The sequence below is a fragment of the Callithrix jacchus genome, chromosome 1, assembly GCF_049354715.1.
Source record: "Callithrix jacchus isolate 240 chromosome 1, calJac240_pri, whole genome shotgun sequence".
NCBI classification, from domain to species: domain Eukaryota; kingdom Metazoa; phylum Chordata; class Mammalia; order Primates; family Cebidae; genus Callithrix; species Callithrix jacchus.
Genome location: NC_133502.1, coordinates 191243143 through 191258148, shown reverse-complemented (window position 1 = coordinate 191258148; position 15006 = coordinate 191243143). Strand labels below are relative to the sequence as shown.

Genomic DNA, 15006 nt, shown 5'->3' with positions numbered 1-15006 from the left:
TGATGATCTTACATGTCTTTTGTTAGATTTATTTTTAGATGGTTCATATATTTTATTGCTATTATAAATGTTACCTTTTACAAAAATTTTATTTTCTAACTGTTGTTGCTGATCTCAGATATTGTTGTGAGAGATACGAAGATGGAGTTCTATGTGTGTCTGTAATCTCAGGTGCTGGATAGGATTGGAAGAGCTATGTAAAGAAAAGTAAGCAGGAGAATGGGAGTGAAAAGGGACTTAGTAGTTCCTCTTTCACAGTGCGTTTTCTCCTCCTTTATGAAAGATTTAAGAAGTACCCATTTGTTTTTCACATGTGCAGCCTGTGGAATAAAGGGCAGATCATGTATTTTTTTCAGTAAGGGTACGAACTGTATCCTTTCATGCATTGCAAAAGAGGTTCTAATTAATTGCTGGGAGAAGTGAAAATTTTGAGTGGGCAGTTTCTGATCCAAATTACAATATTTCTTGGGGAAAGGAAAGAGGTTTGTTAATTACATTTCTCAGAAAGCCTGGTTTTCAAGGATTTTCTAGATTAGGTCCCCCAGTTGAAAATTCTCCAATCTTAGGCATGTCAGTTGATTAAATGATTCTGTTTATAATATGGCTTAGAGAATTTCATAACCTACTTCATTACAGTACTTAGAGATAATCAGTTTCTCATTCTTACTTATTCATCACACGTTATGCTAGGCCCCTGGAGAATAGATACCAGATAGAATTCCTGCTCCAGCATCAAAACAAAACAAAAACAAAAACCCAACTTCTAATGGATCCCATTTCCCAGAGAAAATCTCTGTTAGCATATGGTTTATATCTCTCTAGTATTCTTGCAAATGCATGTTTTCTAAATAACCGAGCTAATACTACAGACCCAATTCTGTGTCCTGTTTTTTTTCATGTTACTGAAATAACATTTAATGAAGTACATAACATTCTGTTCTTTGCCATCATTTATTTACTTTCTCCTTAAAAAAGGAGACATTTGAATTGGAATCATTTTCTGTTTTTCACCCTTACATTAATATTTGGATAAATACTCCTTTTTTTTTTTTTAGATGGAGTCTCCTGTTGCCAGGCTGGAGTGCAGTGGCGCTATCTTGGCTCACTGAAACCTCTGCCTCCTGGGTTCAAGTGAACCTCTGCCTCAGCCTCCCAAGTAGCTGGGACTACAGGCACCCGCCACTGCACCTGGCTAATTTTCGTATTTTTAGTAGAAACGGGATTTCACTATGTTGGCAAGGACGGTCTCGATTTCCTGACTTCGTGATCCACCTGCGTTGGCCTCCCAAAGTGCTGGGATTATAAGCATGAGCCACTGCATCTGACCAGATAAATATCTTTTAAAACATTTTTTGCATTTCAGATTTTTCCTTAGAAGCGGAAATACTGACTTAAAGAATTTGACCATTTTAATGTTGGAAAAATTATTCTGTGATTATTAAGATCTTATCACTTAGCACACAGTGCTAGGTGTTGGAGAGAGAGTAATGAACAAGGCAGATAAAGTCCTCATTATCATGAAACTTCTGTAGTTCTGTGAAAGAAAAAGACTCGACAAAGAGCTAGACAAGCTAATTTGTAGTTACAAACTTTGGTAATTGCCTTTTTTTTTTTTTTTGAGATGGAGTCTTGTTCTGTCACCCAGGTTGGAGTGCAATGGCGTGATCTTGGCTCACTGCAACCTCTGCTACCCGGGTTCAGGCGATTCTCTTGCCTCAGCCTCCCGAGTAGCTGGAATTATAGGTGCCCACCACTGTGCCTGGCTAATTTTTGTATTTTTAAAGAGACAGAGTTTCGCCATGTTGGCCAGGCTGGGTTTGAACTCTTGACCTTAGGTGATCCGCCTGCCTCGATCTCCCAGAGTGCTGGGATTACAGGCGTGAGCCACAGTGCCCAGCCAGTAATTGCTTTTTTTGAAAAACAAAAACATAAGATGTTAGAATAACAGAGAACTAATAGTGAGGGTTCTAATGTAGGTGAAGGTATTGGTCAGGAAAGGCTTCTTTGAGGAAGAGATGTTTAAGCAGAGATCCAAAGCATAAGTAGTGGTTTGACAAACGAAAGAAGTAATAGTATGTATTTAGATGGGAGGAGAAGAAGAAATCAGGAGGAGGGACAGACAGAGGTTATTGGGGAAAATTGGCACAAAGGAAACTAGAAGAGTACCAGTGGAGGGAGTTTGGGAGGAAGTGATGTAAAATGAGTACTTCAGTATTTCAGACATAAAGGATGAATGAGTTATGAGTTGGCTGTTCATATTTATGGTTGTTGTATCCCTGAACATATACTGTACTTTGGAAAGTGAGCTGAGGCTGGGAGCTGTGGTTCATACCTGTAATTCTAGCACCTTGGGAGGCTGAGGTAGGAGGATCACTTGAGGCCAGGAGTTTGAGACCACCCTGGGTAACATAGTGAGACCCCCTGCTCTACAAAAAATTTAAAAATGGTCCTGACGGGAGACTGAGGTGGGAGGATTGCTTGAACCTGGGAGGTCAAGACTACATAGATGCATGATCGTGCCACTGCACTGCAGCCTGGGCAACAGAGCAAGACCCTGTCTCAAAATAAATAAATAAAAATGTTTAAAAAGTGAGTTTAAAATATAGCCATCATCTAGGCTGGGCGCGGTGGCTCACACCTGTAATCCCAGTGCTTTGGGAGGCTGAGGTGGGTGGATCACGAGGTCAGGAGTTGGAGACCAGCATAGCCAACACAGTGTAACCCCATCTCTACTGAAAACACAAAAAATTAGCTGGGCATGGTGGCAAGCGCCTGTGATCCCACCTACTTGGGGTGCTGAGATAGGAGAATGGCTTGAAACCAGGAGGCGAAGGTTGCAGTGAACTGAGATGGCACCACTGCACTCCAGCCTGGGCAACAGAGTGAGACTCTTGTCTCAAAAAAAAAATAAAATTGTTAATAACTGCTAAAACTGTTAAACAATTTAAAACTAGGCTGGGTGTGGTAACTCATGCCTTGATTCCCAACACATTGGGAGGGCGAGGCTGGTGGCTCACTTGTGGCCAGGAGTTCAAGACCAGCCTGGGCCAACATGGCAAAATTCCATCTCAACTAAAAATGTGTGTGTGTGTGTGTGTGTGTGTGTGTGTGTATGTAAATTAGCTGGGTGTGGTGGTGGGCGCCTGTATTCCCAGCTACTTGGGAGGCTAAGGCATGAGAATCATTTGAACCCAGGAGGTGGAGGTTGCAGTGAGCTGAGATCTCGCCACTGCACTCCAGCCTGAATGGTAGAGTGAGACTTTGTCTCAAAAAAAAAGCTATATTAGTATCCTGCAGTATGGTGTCCCTTTAGAGTGAATTAATACAGACTGTAGATGATATCAAATTTGTGTTAATTAGCTAGTTATGATTCAAAGCAAAGCTTTTGTTCTATTGGAAATTAAGATAATCATCTCTCATTCCCTTGGTGCTGTTAACTTGAAGTCATCTTCATTTGTGTAGAGCCCTTGTTAAAAGTTTACTTTAGTTCTTTTTCTATGAAGTTTTACTAATTTGCACAGAAAAAGAGTAGAACTGAAGCTTTCATAGGGGTTCAGGCTTTTAGAATTATGAAATTTATTTTAAAGTCTGTCTTCACAATGAATGTTGCTGTGCTAATAGTTTTGAGAGTAAATGCAAAATCTTAGCAATAGGGAACAATTACATTGCTTCTTGTTTTTATTTTTATTTTTAAAGATTTTTGTTAAAATTATTATTATTTTTTAGCTCTTTTTACCTCAAAGTGCCAGTGAGATAATGGGTGTGGAATTGCTAAGAAAAAGTGAAATCAACTGAGATGTTACGTTTTATTGTTACTCCTATTGCATGACTCTCAGCATCTACTGTGGTGCTGGAGTATTGACAACTGTGGCATTACACGTACTCTTCTACAACAAATAGAGTTTTGGCAGGTGGGAGACAGCCCTTTGCCCTTCCTACCATCTTCTGTGCAGGAATCTTGAAATATATATTTATTTTCCTATAAATACCAAACTCTGAGAACTTGTTTCATTTGCAAACCCTCATTACTAGAAAGACAAAGTAAATTTAACAAAGGTCAGGTGTGGTGGCTCAAGCCTGTAATCCCAACACTTTGGGTAGTTGAGGCAGGCAGATGGCTTGAGCTTAGGAGTTCGAGACCAGCCTGGGCAACATGGTGAAACCCCATCTTTACTAAAAATACAAGAGTTAGCCAGGGTGTGGTGGCATGTGCCTGAAGTCCCAGCTCTTTGGGAGGCTGAGGTGGGAGGATTGCTTGAGCCTGGGAGGTTGAGGCTTCAGTGAGCCGAGATCATGCCATTGTACTCAGCCTGGCTGACAAAGTGAGACCCTGTCTCAAAAGAATAGGAAGAAGAAGAAAAAACTCACACAGCAAATTATAGAGCCCGCATAAGGACCAAGGAATGACTCAACCTTCTCAACCTTTTAGGGATGCTTTTCCCTTAGTTGCTAACCTTTGACCAGACTGTCTTGTAGTCTCAAAGTTGGAATTTACCCGGTTTTCATAAGTCATTTTGAGAATTTGGTTGCCAGAAGGGGCCAGTGAGATGCTTTTGCCTTCCCAAAGCTGCATTTAGCCCACACTGGCTGCTACACGTTGCCTGTTGAGTCATTCCCACAGTTCTATATAGAGCTTTTCTGGCTTTTCTTTTAAACATGATGTTCTTGGAGTGAGAAAGGAAGGAAGTTTTTCTCTCTTGTGCAGTGTCTCCTTCACCCCAAATCTGCATTCCTTCTCTTTTCTAATAATAAAATATTGCCTTCAATCATTCTGAGAGTATGTTCTCTATTAAGGTCTGCTAGTGTTTGTTTATCGTTTGTTTGCTATGTAAGCATTAAGGTATTCGCTGGGCTGTTTTGCAGCAACGAGTTTTCACATACAGGCTGATAGTTAACCAGAAAAATTGAGGTATTCTAGATAAACATACCAAACATGGATTCTTAGTTTCCAGCTTTTTAAAAAGTCAATCAGATATTCTGAAAGTAATCTTAATATCATTATTATTAATATCAGTTAATTAAAGGTACTGTGGGGAATAGTGTGGCTCATGCCTGTAATCCCAGCACTTTGGGAGGCTAAGGTGAGCGGATCGTTTGAGCCTCAGAGTTTGAGACCAGCTACTCGGGAGGCTGAGGTAGGAGGAGCGCTTGAGACCCTGGAGGTTGAGGTTGCAGTAAGTCATGTTTGCACCACTGCACCAGCCTGGGCGACAGAGTGAGACCCTGTCTCAAACATACAAAAGAAAGTAAATAAAATCAATTAACATCAGTATGCTGTCTATTCACAGACTGTATATCTAATATAGGCACAAGTAAGAGGCTCTTTTAGGGGACTGACAGATCTGAAAGACAGATTACAGCTCCAGAATGTATTCAGATGACTTTTTGAAACAGATATTTTAATTGGAGTGGGGGTGGAGAAATAGTTTCTGTAGTTAAATATTCAACTTTCTTAGCCTGTTATCTATAAATACCACAGATAAAAAAGCCGTTGGAATGTTTTTTCAGAAAATTTATGTGGCTTACATTTTGTATATCTGTTTATATGTGTTTAATCCTCTTCCCCACCTCTCATCAATGGGTCAGTAATTGGACTGCTTCTTTCATGAGCTTGAGTTGTTTGGATGGTGTTTAATGTGTTGCACTAAACTGCATTAACAGCAGTCTCTTATAGTAGGATTTTGAACAAAATCTCATCTTCTCTTCTTATAAAGAGAGGAAAAAGGCAGTTGATCTGTTTTCTGAAAGTCTCTTTATATATGTCTCTCCCCTCCCCCAGAAACGAATAGCAAGGGGAGGTGCTCACTCACTGTTCTAACCACACTTAGTATGTCTTAACTGGAGAGCTTTTTGGTTTCCTGTCGGCAGTAATTCAATTCTGTGTCATCTTGACTTGCCTAAAGGGTGGATAAATTGGTAACTGCACTGAGAAGGGGAGTGAGTTCTCACAGTCTGGTTTGAGCATAAGGCATCAGATTGAATTTGTGAAAGCTTTCCGTAGCTTCTCAATACAGCTTTTTTCCTGTGACTTTGACTATTCTTCATTATATTTGTGGACTTTTGTTTCTGGAAAGAATCCGTCATGACTCTACTAGAGCCTGAGATGTTAATGATGGCAGTACAGTCAGGTAATTCCCATAAAGCCTAATTTCCTAATTTGCAGGTAATTTCCTACAAACCTTATTTGCCATAGGCTTCTTTTTAAAAAGTTGGTCACATTTCTACTAGGAGTGGATGGAAATGGGGAGGAAGAAATGTACTGCATTTTCAGTTTTTTATTAATTTTTCTCTCATTGCAAATTGTTGTTATTCTGACAGCTTTGAATTAGATGCTTACTGGTCTTAAGACTATTCAGCTGAGAAGACCTATTTGAGAAACAAACTATTTGTCTTCTTTAATCAAGTGTTTTATTATTGTCTGTGGCACTGTTTTTAATGAAGGACAGTTAAATTGCTTTGCTATTTTATGCATTGTTATCCTTAATCACTAGTCTACACTCTATGTTTTTATAAAAGCATCTTTAATTTTTTTTTCTTAGCTGTTCTTTCTCATTTGTGGTATAACCTTTCTGTATCATCTTTTGGTTCTGTGGAAATGCTTTTAATAACACAGAGGATTAGGACTAAATTTTGGAGATGGTTAAGTTTGAGCAAAGAGTGAGTCAACAGAATGCAGGATTTTTGAAATTTTATCTCAAAAACAATTTTCCAGTTCAAAGTTTTTTAATTTAAAAATATAGTTAATTTTTAATGGTTTCTTTTACTTTTAGTGTTTTAAGGCTTGGAAGTCAGATATCTAAAAATAGGGAATGTTCTTTTGCTATTTTTAGATCTCTACTAAAATGTAATCTGTAGTGTTTTCTTGTTTCAGAGCATATCTTAAAAGATTCAGACAAGTGGCATTTGGGGACCTCTTCCCCATCTGCTGGCTTTCACTCAAAGGCGAATAAGACTCCTTGGTTCTGGCAGATACTGTCTCTAGCAGAATTGGTCTCTGTTCTCCTTGGAGAGTGCTTAGGTAGTGTGTTGAAAGACATAGATATACATCAGTTGAAGACAGGATCAGATGCTATCTGGTTAATATACCTTATGAACAGGGAAGAGGCAAAGAAGACAGATGCCACTACCATTTTGTTCTTTCTGGTTTTACTAATATGACCATAATGAGTCATTTGTCATGCATATAGGCTATGTGTTTCAGGTTGCCTTTCCTTTTCCTCCCACAGATCTATTGAGCTTTGTGTTCTAAACAAGATAGTGTGCTTATCTGAATGTTTCCCATCTGTCTTTGATGAAAAAGCTCTCAGTTAAACTAACTTGAATTTATTTTACCACATCTCTGCTATGTGTGGGCAAGTGCCTATTTTATCTTGAGGAGTAGATTTTAGCATTTGAACTCTCTCCCTTTTTAAAATCACCTTGTTACTTATAGATCATCTCAGTCCAGTAACTTTTCTTTATAAAGGTTAAAAGATTGTTTGCTTTCTTCTCAGGTAGTCTCAGTGTTCTTAGCCTTAAAAGGGAAAGGGACATACTTAATATTTTCTTGTCTTGCCTACTAAGAGTTGTTTTTCCTTCGGCATGTGTTGACAGGGCTAGCCACCCATCTGTTGGACTAGCTACTTCATAAAACTTTCAAAGGATAATAGTATGCGAAATGAAATTGACAAGAGTGTTGAATGCAGGTAGAATGAAGGGTCTGCCAAAAATAGCATGTGTGTGAACTTCTTTCTTTTGTTTATGTTCCTAAAAGTCGAGAGACTCTGGGTGTAGAAATGAGTAATAGCAAACTGATACCTCCAGAACCTGTCTTTCCTAAATGATCAAAAACATTAACAATGTTGATTTTATAAAACTGATGTTTTGTTCTGAAGTGCTGTAGCCATTAGCTGGATTGTAATAGTAACATGACAGGCATATAGTAAAATATTGTCTTTATTTATGATAGGAAATGAAAAAGCATCTGTTACAAAACCTCAGTGAACTAAAAGCCATACTCTGAAAAGTCGAGACTTTTGGACTTTATCAACAGATAAACACGTGAGCCATAGATTTTCTGGGAATAGAATATTTTAACCCATATGAATATATGCTTTATAGGTGAGACTGCTATTTAATGAGAGTTTTAAAGTAAATGTTGTTGACAGAATTCAGGAAGGAAAGTTTTACCCTAAATAAAACTTTTGGATACTGAATATGATAGCGAAGTTCCAGGGTACATTATATATTTATGAAGAGTTTTCACTTGAATATTTGGAGCTTGGGGGTTTTGGTGAGACCTGTTCATGTATGTTATATACAAACTTTCAGTCTGGGCACGGTGACTCACACCTGTAATCCCAACACTTGGGGAGGCTGAGGCAGGAGGATCGCTTGAGCCCCAGAGTTCAAGACCCAGCTGTACAAAAATTTTTTTTAAAAATTAGCTAGGCATGGTTGGTGCCCACCAGTAGTCAGAGCTACTTGGGAGGCTGAGGTGGGAGAATCGATTGAGCCCAGGAGGTGGAGGCTGCAACAAGCTGTGATTATGCCACTCTACTCCAACCTGTGTGACAGAGCAAGATTCTGTCTCAAAAAATAAAACTTTTATCCTCCTCACTGCTGGTGTTTTCTTACTGGTCCTTTGGAACCAGTCAGATGTGGCTTCTGGTATTGGCACATGGTAGACAGTGAGTAATTTTGAATGAATGAGAAGATGAAGGCATACTTTCCTTAGTAAAACAAGCATAAGCTTTTACATCAAGATTTTATCGAAGTATTTTGAGATTTGTTCTTACATTAATAAATAAATCCTCTACCCACTATCCTGTATTTTAGCCAATCCTTGCCCAAAGCAGATGTTGTTGAAAAATAGCTTTCAAAATTGAAATTCTTCTGCATCTCAGAATGTTCAGTATGCCATGTCTGCCTGTGTTGTTTATTGCTGAATGTAAGTGTTCTAGTCAAACCATAGTTAGAGGTTTCCTCATTACTGCGGAAACATATCTTGATCATTTTGATTAGAAAATGAATTATCTAAGATGGACATTTCAGGGCCAGGCTCGGTGGCTCACGCCTGTAATCCCAGCACTTTAGGAAGAGGCAGTTAGATCATTTGAGGTCAGGAGTTCAAGACCAGCCTGGCCAACATGGTGAAACCCTGTCTCTACTAAAAATAGAAAAATTAGCCAGGTATGGTGGTGGGCACCTGTAGTCCCAGCACACACCTGTAGTCTCTGGGAGGCTGTGTGCCACTGCACTCCAGCCTGGACGACAGAGTGAGACCCTGCCTCAAAAAAAAAAAGAAAACAAAAATAACCAACAACAGCAACAAAAAATAAGATGGACATTATGGGATTTCTGAAGCTAAGTCTTAGGGAATATTGGGGCATGGTATTGACTCTGGTGTGTTCTAGAATGGAGGAATATGGCTTGGCTCATGACAGCTAATATGTAAGGTTTTGACTAGGCAGGCCCTGAGCTGTATCCAGCCAGTGCAGTCCTCTTAGTTATAACGTTACAACAGCGGGACAGAGTTCACTTGTAGAGAAAAGGATTGAGACAGTTCCTTAGGTGTGCTTTGGTCCCATGACCTAAACCTGATCTTAATGAGGCATAGTTAGGGCGTCACGTTTTTTTTTTTTTTTAACCCTTGCTGTCTTATGTATGTATGTATGCACACCCATACCCACACATTTGTTCATGCAAATGTCACTGGGTGTCACTGGAAGGATCACAGAAACTGGTAACAGTGACTGCCTCAGTAAAGGGGAATAGAGGACTGGAGGGTTGGGTTGCAAGAGAGTTTTTGTTGTTCTTATGAGAGTACTCTCTAAATGCAAAAGAATATATAAAATATCATAAGATTTGATTAATGCACACCTACTATCCAGCCTAAGAAATATAATACAACCTATTCACTGAAGTCTTCTAAGTGTTTGCTTTGATTTATCCCTCAGAAAATGCTTTTGTTTTAACTGTATGTTTTAAAGTCTTTTTGGTTTTATACCACATACATCTTATCTATTTGAAAATATTTATTAATTATTTTTAAAAATATTTCTTCAGCACTTTGGGAGGCTGAAGCGGGTGAATCATTTTATGTTAGGAGTTCAAGACCAGCCTTGCCAACATGGTGAAACCCCATTTCTACTAAAAATAAAAAAGTTAGCCAGGCACGGTGGTGGGTGTCTGTAGTTCCAGCTACTTGGGAGGCTGAGGCAGGGGAATCTCTTGAACCCTGGAGGTGGAGGTTGCAGTGAGCCAAGACTATACCACTGCACTCCAGCCTGACGATAGAGTGAGACTCCGTCTCAAAAAAATAAAAATAAAAAATTTCTCTAGTCCATTTAGTCTCTCCTTCCTTGATATCTGTATACTTAAAATTCCTGCATATGTCTTTAACTTCGAGTTCCCTAATCATTACAGTTTGTCTCTGCACTGTTTTAGAATTGTATGGGTCAGGAGGGGAGTGGCAATTAGTAAAAATGAGGTTGAAAGGAAGCATCATAGGGCAGATTGTGGACAAATAAGTTTTGCCCTTTTTGATAGTATGTTAAGTCTTTAAGGAAGTGCCCCATTTGGGTTCACAGCACTCAGAGGTCTATAGAACTGATGAAAAACTTGAGATTGGACCAGCAATCCCTACTTTTTAGATCTTGTAATGTTCTAAATCTTTTGGCAAGGGCTACAATGGAAGAGGAAGAATTGTCTTGGAATACATTAACACAAACAATAGCCGATGAGCTTTTTAAAAAATTGCAAAAAAAAAAAATCTGATAATGTTTTAAGAAAGTTTATGAATTTGTGTTGGGGCACATTCAAAGCCATCCTGGGCCGCAGGATGGACAAGCTTGCTCTAAATATTAATGTGACCTTTAAAAAAAACATACTTTTTTTTTTATATTTAAGGGATTTTAAAGTTTGAGGGAAACCTTAGGTAGGGGAAGCCTTAGGTAGAAAATCCTTGCCCTCCACTTTAAGATGAGGAAATTGGCCCATTTCAAAGAAACCATTCACGGCCTCTAATATATGAGATTGTTTATAATTTTTCCCAAAGATCTTGGTTTTCCTTGGGTTTTTCCATTGCAGGATTCTATCACTACTCAGACTGACTCACATCTTAGGAGATAGAGATAAAAACCAGGGCCTGTCTTCTGCCTGCTAGGAAGTGGAGTCAGAAGGCAACAGGCCTCATAATTCCCCAGTGGATCTCCATCTTATCTTACTCTGTTTTCTCTGGCCATGGTGATCTCATACTTTAATGATGATCTCAGAAGACAGGTAGGTAGACAGACAGCTGTTGTCAACAGTATTCTGGCTTACATCTTACTGCCCCTTCTCTGACTCGTTAATTTATCTGAAGTCCCCTTAGAGTTAGGATGCAGATCAAAGAAATCTGAATTCATCTGTCAGTCTGCATCTTTTTTTTTCTGCCTTTTTATTTCTTTTTAGATGAGGCAAGCTGTCAAGACCAAGAACTAACAGTTTTAGCTTTATTAAAACAGTGCCAAATTAAATAAAGATGAGACTCATGAAATCTTTTATTTTTTGGAACTTTACTTTTATGGTTACCAGTGAATGCATCATTCTTAAAAAGACTTTCTTGGCCTGGTGCGGTGGTGGATGCCTATAATCCTAGCACTTTGGGAGGCTGAGGCGGGTGGATCACAAGGTCAAGAGATCGAGACCATCCTTGCCAACATGGTGAAACCCCATCTCTACTAAAAATACAAAAATTAGCTGGATGTGCTGGCACATGCCTGTAGTCTCAGCTATTCCGAAGGCTGAGGCAGGAGAATTGCTTGAACCCGGGAGGCAGAGGTTGCAGTGAGCTGAGAGGTGCACCACTGCACTCCAGCCTGGTGACTCCCTCTAAAAAAAAAGAAGTGTTTTTTTATAATGACAAGGAAAATAATGCTAAAAAACCACTCTGCCATCAGTGACCAAAAATAAAAACAAAAAAAAAAACAGCTTTTTTGTCTTGTACTCCTCAAGCTAAAGGGCAGTATCAGGCTGAGTTCATGGCGTCAGAGTTCTGTAGCATTAGTCTCATGGCAAAGTCGCATAAATGGATGATGGTGGCAGTAGGTTGAGTATAGAGGGCCTAGAAAAGCAGAATATATAACAGGTACATAGTGCAAACAAACTCAGTAGTGAAATTTTTATAGTTTGTCATAGTTTAAAAGTATTTTAGAGAGAGAGAGAGAGAGAGAGAGAGAGAGAGAGTGTGTGTGTGTGTGTGTGTGTGTGTGTGTGTGTATACATATGTATATACTTCTGAGACAAGGTCTTGCTCTGTCACCCAGGCTAGAGTGTAGTAGTGTGATCATGGCTCACTGCAGACTCAACTTTTCTGGCTCAAGCAGTCCTCCCTTCTCAGCCTCCTGTGTAGCTGGATCACCGGCGTGCACCATTACACCCCAATATTTTTTTTTCTCTTCTCTACCCCCTCCCCACAAGTTTTTTATTTTCTGTGGAAATGAGGTCTTATTGTGTTGCCCAAGCTGGTGTCATACTCGTAAACTCCAGCAGTCCTCCCACCTTTGCCTCCCAAAGCGTTGGGATTACAGGCATGAGCCAGTGCTCATAAGCCACTAGGCCTTTTGTATATTGTTTGATCTTCACAACAACTTTTTGCAGTGTCTGTATCTTTACAATTTACAGAGGAAACTGAGGCTCAAAAGTTTAAGGACACCCAGTAAAAGATGGAACAGGTGTTTAAATTCAGGTTTTTTAGTTTAAACACTATTTCATGATCCATTTAAAATTAGGCCATATCCCTCCTCACTCAGAACCTGCCAGTGATTCTTATTCACAGAAAAAGCCCCAGTCCTTATACTGCTCTGCAAGGTCCCACATGATCTGCTTCATCTGATTTCATCTCCTCCTCTTCTCTCCCTTGCTTGTTTTACTTCAACCATTTTTTGCTGTCCTTGAGCACCTTAGCTCCCATATCAGGGCTTTTGAACTTGGTAGTCCTTCTATTTAGAGCACTTTTCCCTGAGTAGGAAAAAGTTTCCTCATGGCTTGCTCCTTTATCACCTTGAGATCTTTGTTCAAATGTTACTTTTGGGCCTGTTATGGTGACTCACACCTATAATCCCAGTGCTTTGGGAGGCCAAGTGGGGAGGATCACTTGAAGCCAGGAGTTCAAGGCTCACTGCAACCTCCGCCTCCCAGGTTCAAGCAATTCTCCTGCCTCAGCCTCCTGAGTAGCTGGGACTACAGGTGCATGCCACCACGCCCAGCTAATTTTGTATTTGTTAGTAGAGAGGGAGTTTCACCATGTTGGCCAGGATGATTTTGATCTCTTGACCTTGTGATCCTTGGCCTCCCAAGGTGCTGGGATTGTAGGCGTGAGCCACCATGCCCAGCCACAAAAATGTTTTTAAAATAATTTTTTAAATGTCGAATAATGTTTACCACTTATCTATATAATTATAGAAAAATGACTTTGAGGCTATGCACTAGAATTTGATTAACTGTCTCTGAGTAGTGAGATTTCATAAGGAACATTATATTTTTTCCATCCTTTGGGTTTTCCTCTATCTTTCTGATTCCCTATGATGAGTATACATTTCTTTTGTATTCCAATAAAGCTTATATTGGCTGGGCATGGTGACTCACCCCTGTAATTCCAGCACTTTGGGAGGCCGAGGCAGGCAGTTCACTTGAGGTCAGGTGTTCAAGACCAGCCTGGCCAACATGGCGAAACCCTGTCTCTACTAAAGATGTAAAAAATTAGCCAGGTGTGGTGGCTCATGCTTGTAATCCCAGCTATTTGGGAGGCTGAGATAGGAAAATCGCTTGAACCTAGGCGGCAGAGGTTGCAGTGAGCCGAAATGGCAACATTGCACTCCAGCCTTGGTGAGAAGGGCAAACTCTATCTCAAAACACATGTGCATGCGTGCAGGCGCGCGCGCGCACACACACACACACAACTTTTATTATAATGAAACTTTTATTAAATTGTGTGTTTGTACATACACAGGTAGGTACAGTTAAAAGAGGGAGAAAATAGGTGGAAGCATAATGATTAGGAGATAGAACTGTCGATTTGGGACCTCTGCAGTCAAAGGGCTCCACTGACCGAATAATGCATGATAAGGAGGCACTCTATCCCATTAAACTGTTCCCTCTGACCAAGCGAGTTTGTATAAATCTCTTTTACATATTCCCTTTGTTTTCATTTTATAAGATTTATTGAAATTTATCTTTGCAATGTTTGTGTTAGGCCATGTTCTTGGCAGAGCTGTAGCTCCTTCCTGTGTATACTCATTTACTCTCAATGTGCTGAACCTCTCAGAAGTTTTCTATCAAAAAAACAACACACTAAATTTTTTGTTTGTTTTTGTTGGGTGAGAATAATCTGATTTCTCTTAGGCATAAAATGTTGGTGTTGGTATAAAATGTTTTAACTTTTTTCGTGTGTAGATTTTTTTTTTTTTTTTCTTTCGAGCTGGTGTCTCACTCTGCTGCCCAGGCTGAAGTGCAGTGGCACAATCACAGCTCACTACAGCCTTGACCTCAGGTGATCCTCCCACCACAGATTCCTGAGTAGCTGGAACTACAAGTGCGTACCACTAGGCCCAGCTAAAATTTTTGTTGGCTTTTTTTTTGTAGAGACAGGGTTTCACTATGCTGCCCAGCCTGTTTTAATTATTTGAAAGCACATTTCTATAATTTGTTTGTTGACTGTAGGGTGTGAAATTGTTTTTAACAATTCATGTACACTGTATCCTTCTGATTTTTTATTTTTCTATTTTTCCTTGCAAATAGGATCTTCAGGAATTAAAACATTAAACTTGATCTTCTGAACTGTTATCTTAGTATATTCTCTTGGGAATCAGTAAGATTATATTTTTCAAATCAGTGATATAATTCCAATTTATTTAGTTATGTAAGGTACCGAAAACTTAGGCAACAATATTAATTAGAGTTACCCAAACGGATACTATGTCCATATTCTTCTAACACCTTGCTACTCAAAGTATATTCCAAGGTAAGGCAGCCTTTATATTACTG

General features: G+C 39.5%; 1 protein-coding gene across 7 annotated transcripts in view; it reads left to right on the top strand.

Moving 5' to 3' along the window:
* The window catches only part of MRTFA (myocardin related transcription factor A), a 208093-nt gene that overhangs the window by 86208 nt on the left and 106879 nt on the right, over nt 1–15006 (top strand). Inside the window, exon 1 of one of the 7 annotated variants that reach the window (XM_008990885.5) lies at nt 5940–6128. The exons of the other annotated variants lie outside the window; for them this stretch is intronic. Within the exon in view, the coding sequence (XP_008989133.2) occupies nt 6083–6128 (46 nt within the window). The 5' untranslated portion in view covers nt 5940–6082. Of the gene's footprint in view, nt 1–5939; nt 6129–15006 lie in introns of those variants that run through there. 7 annotated transcript variants of the gene reach the window in all.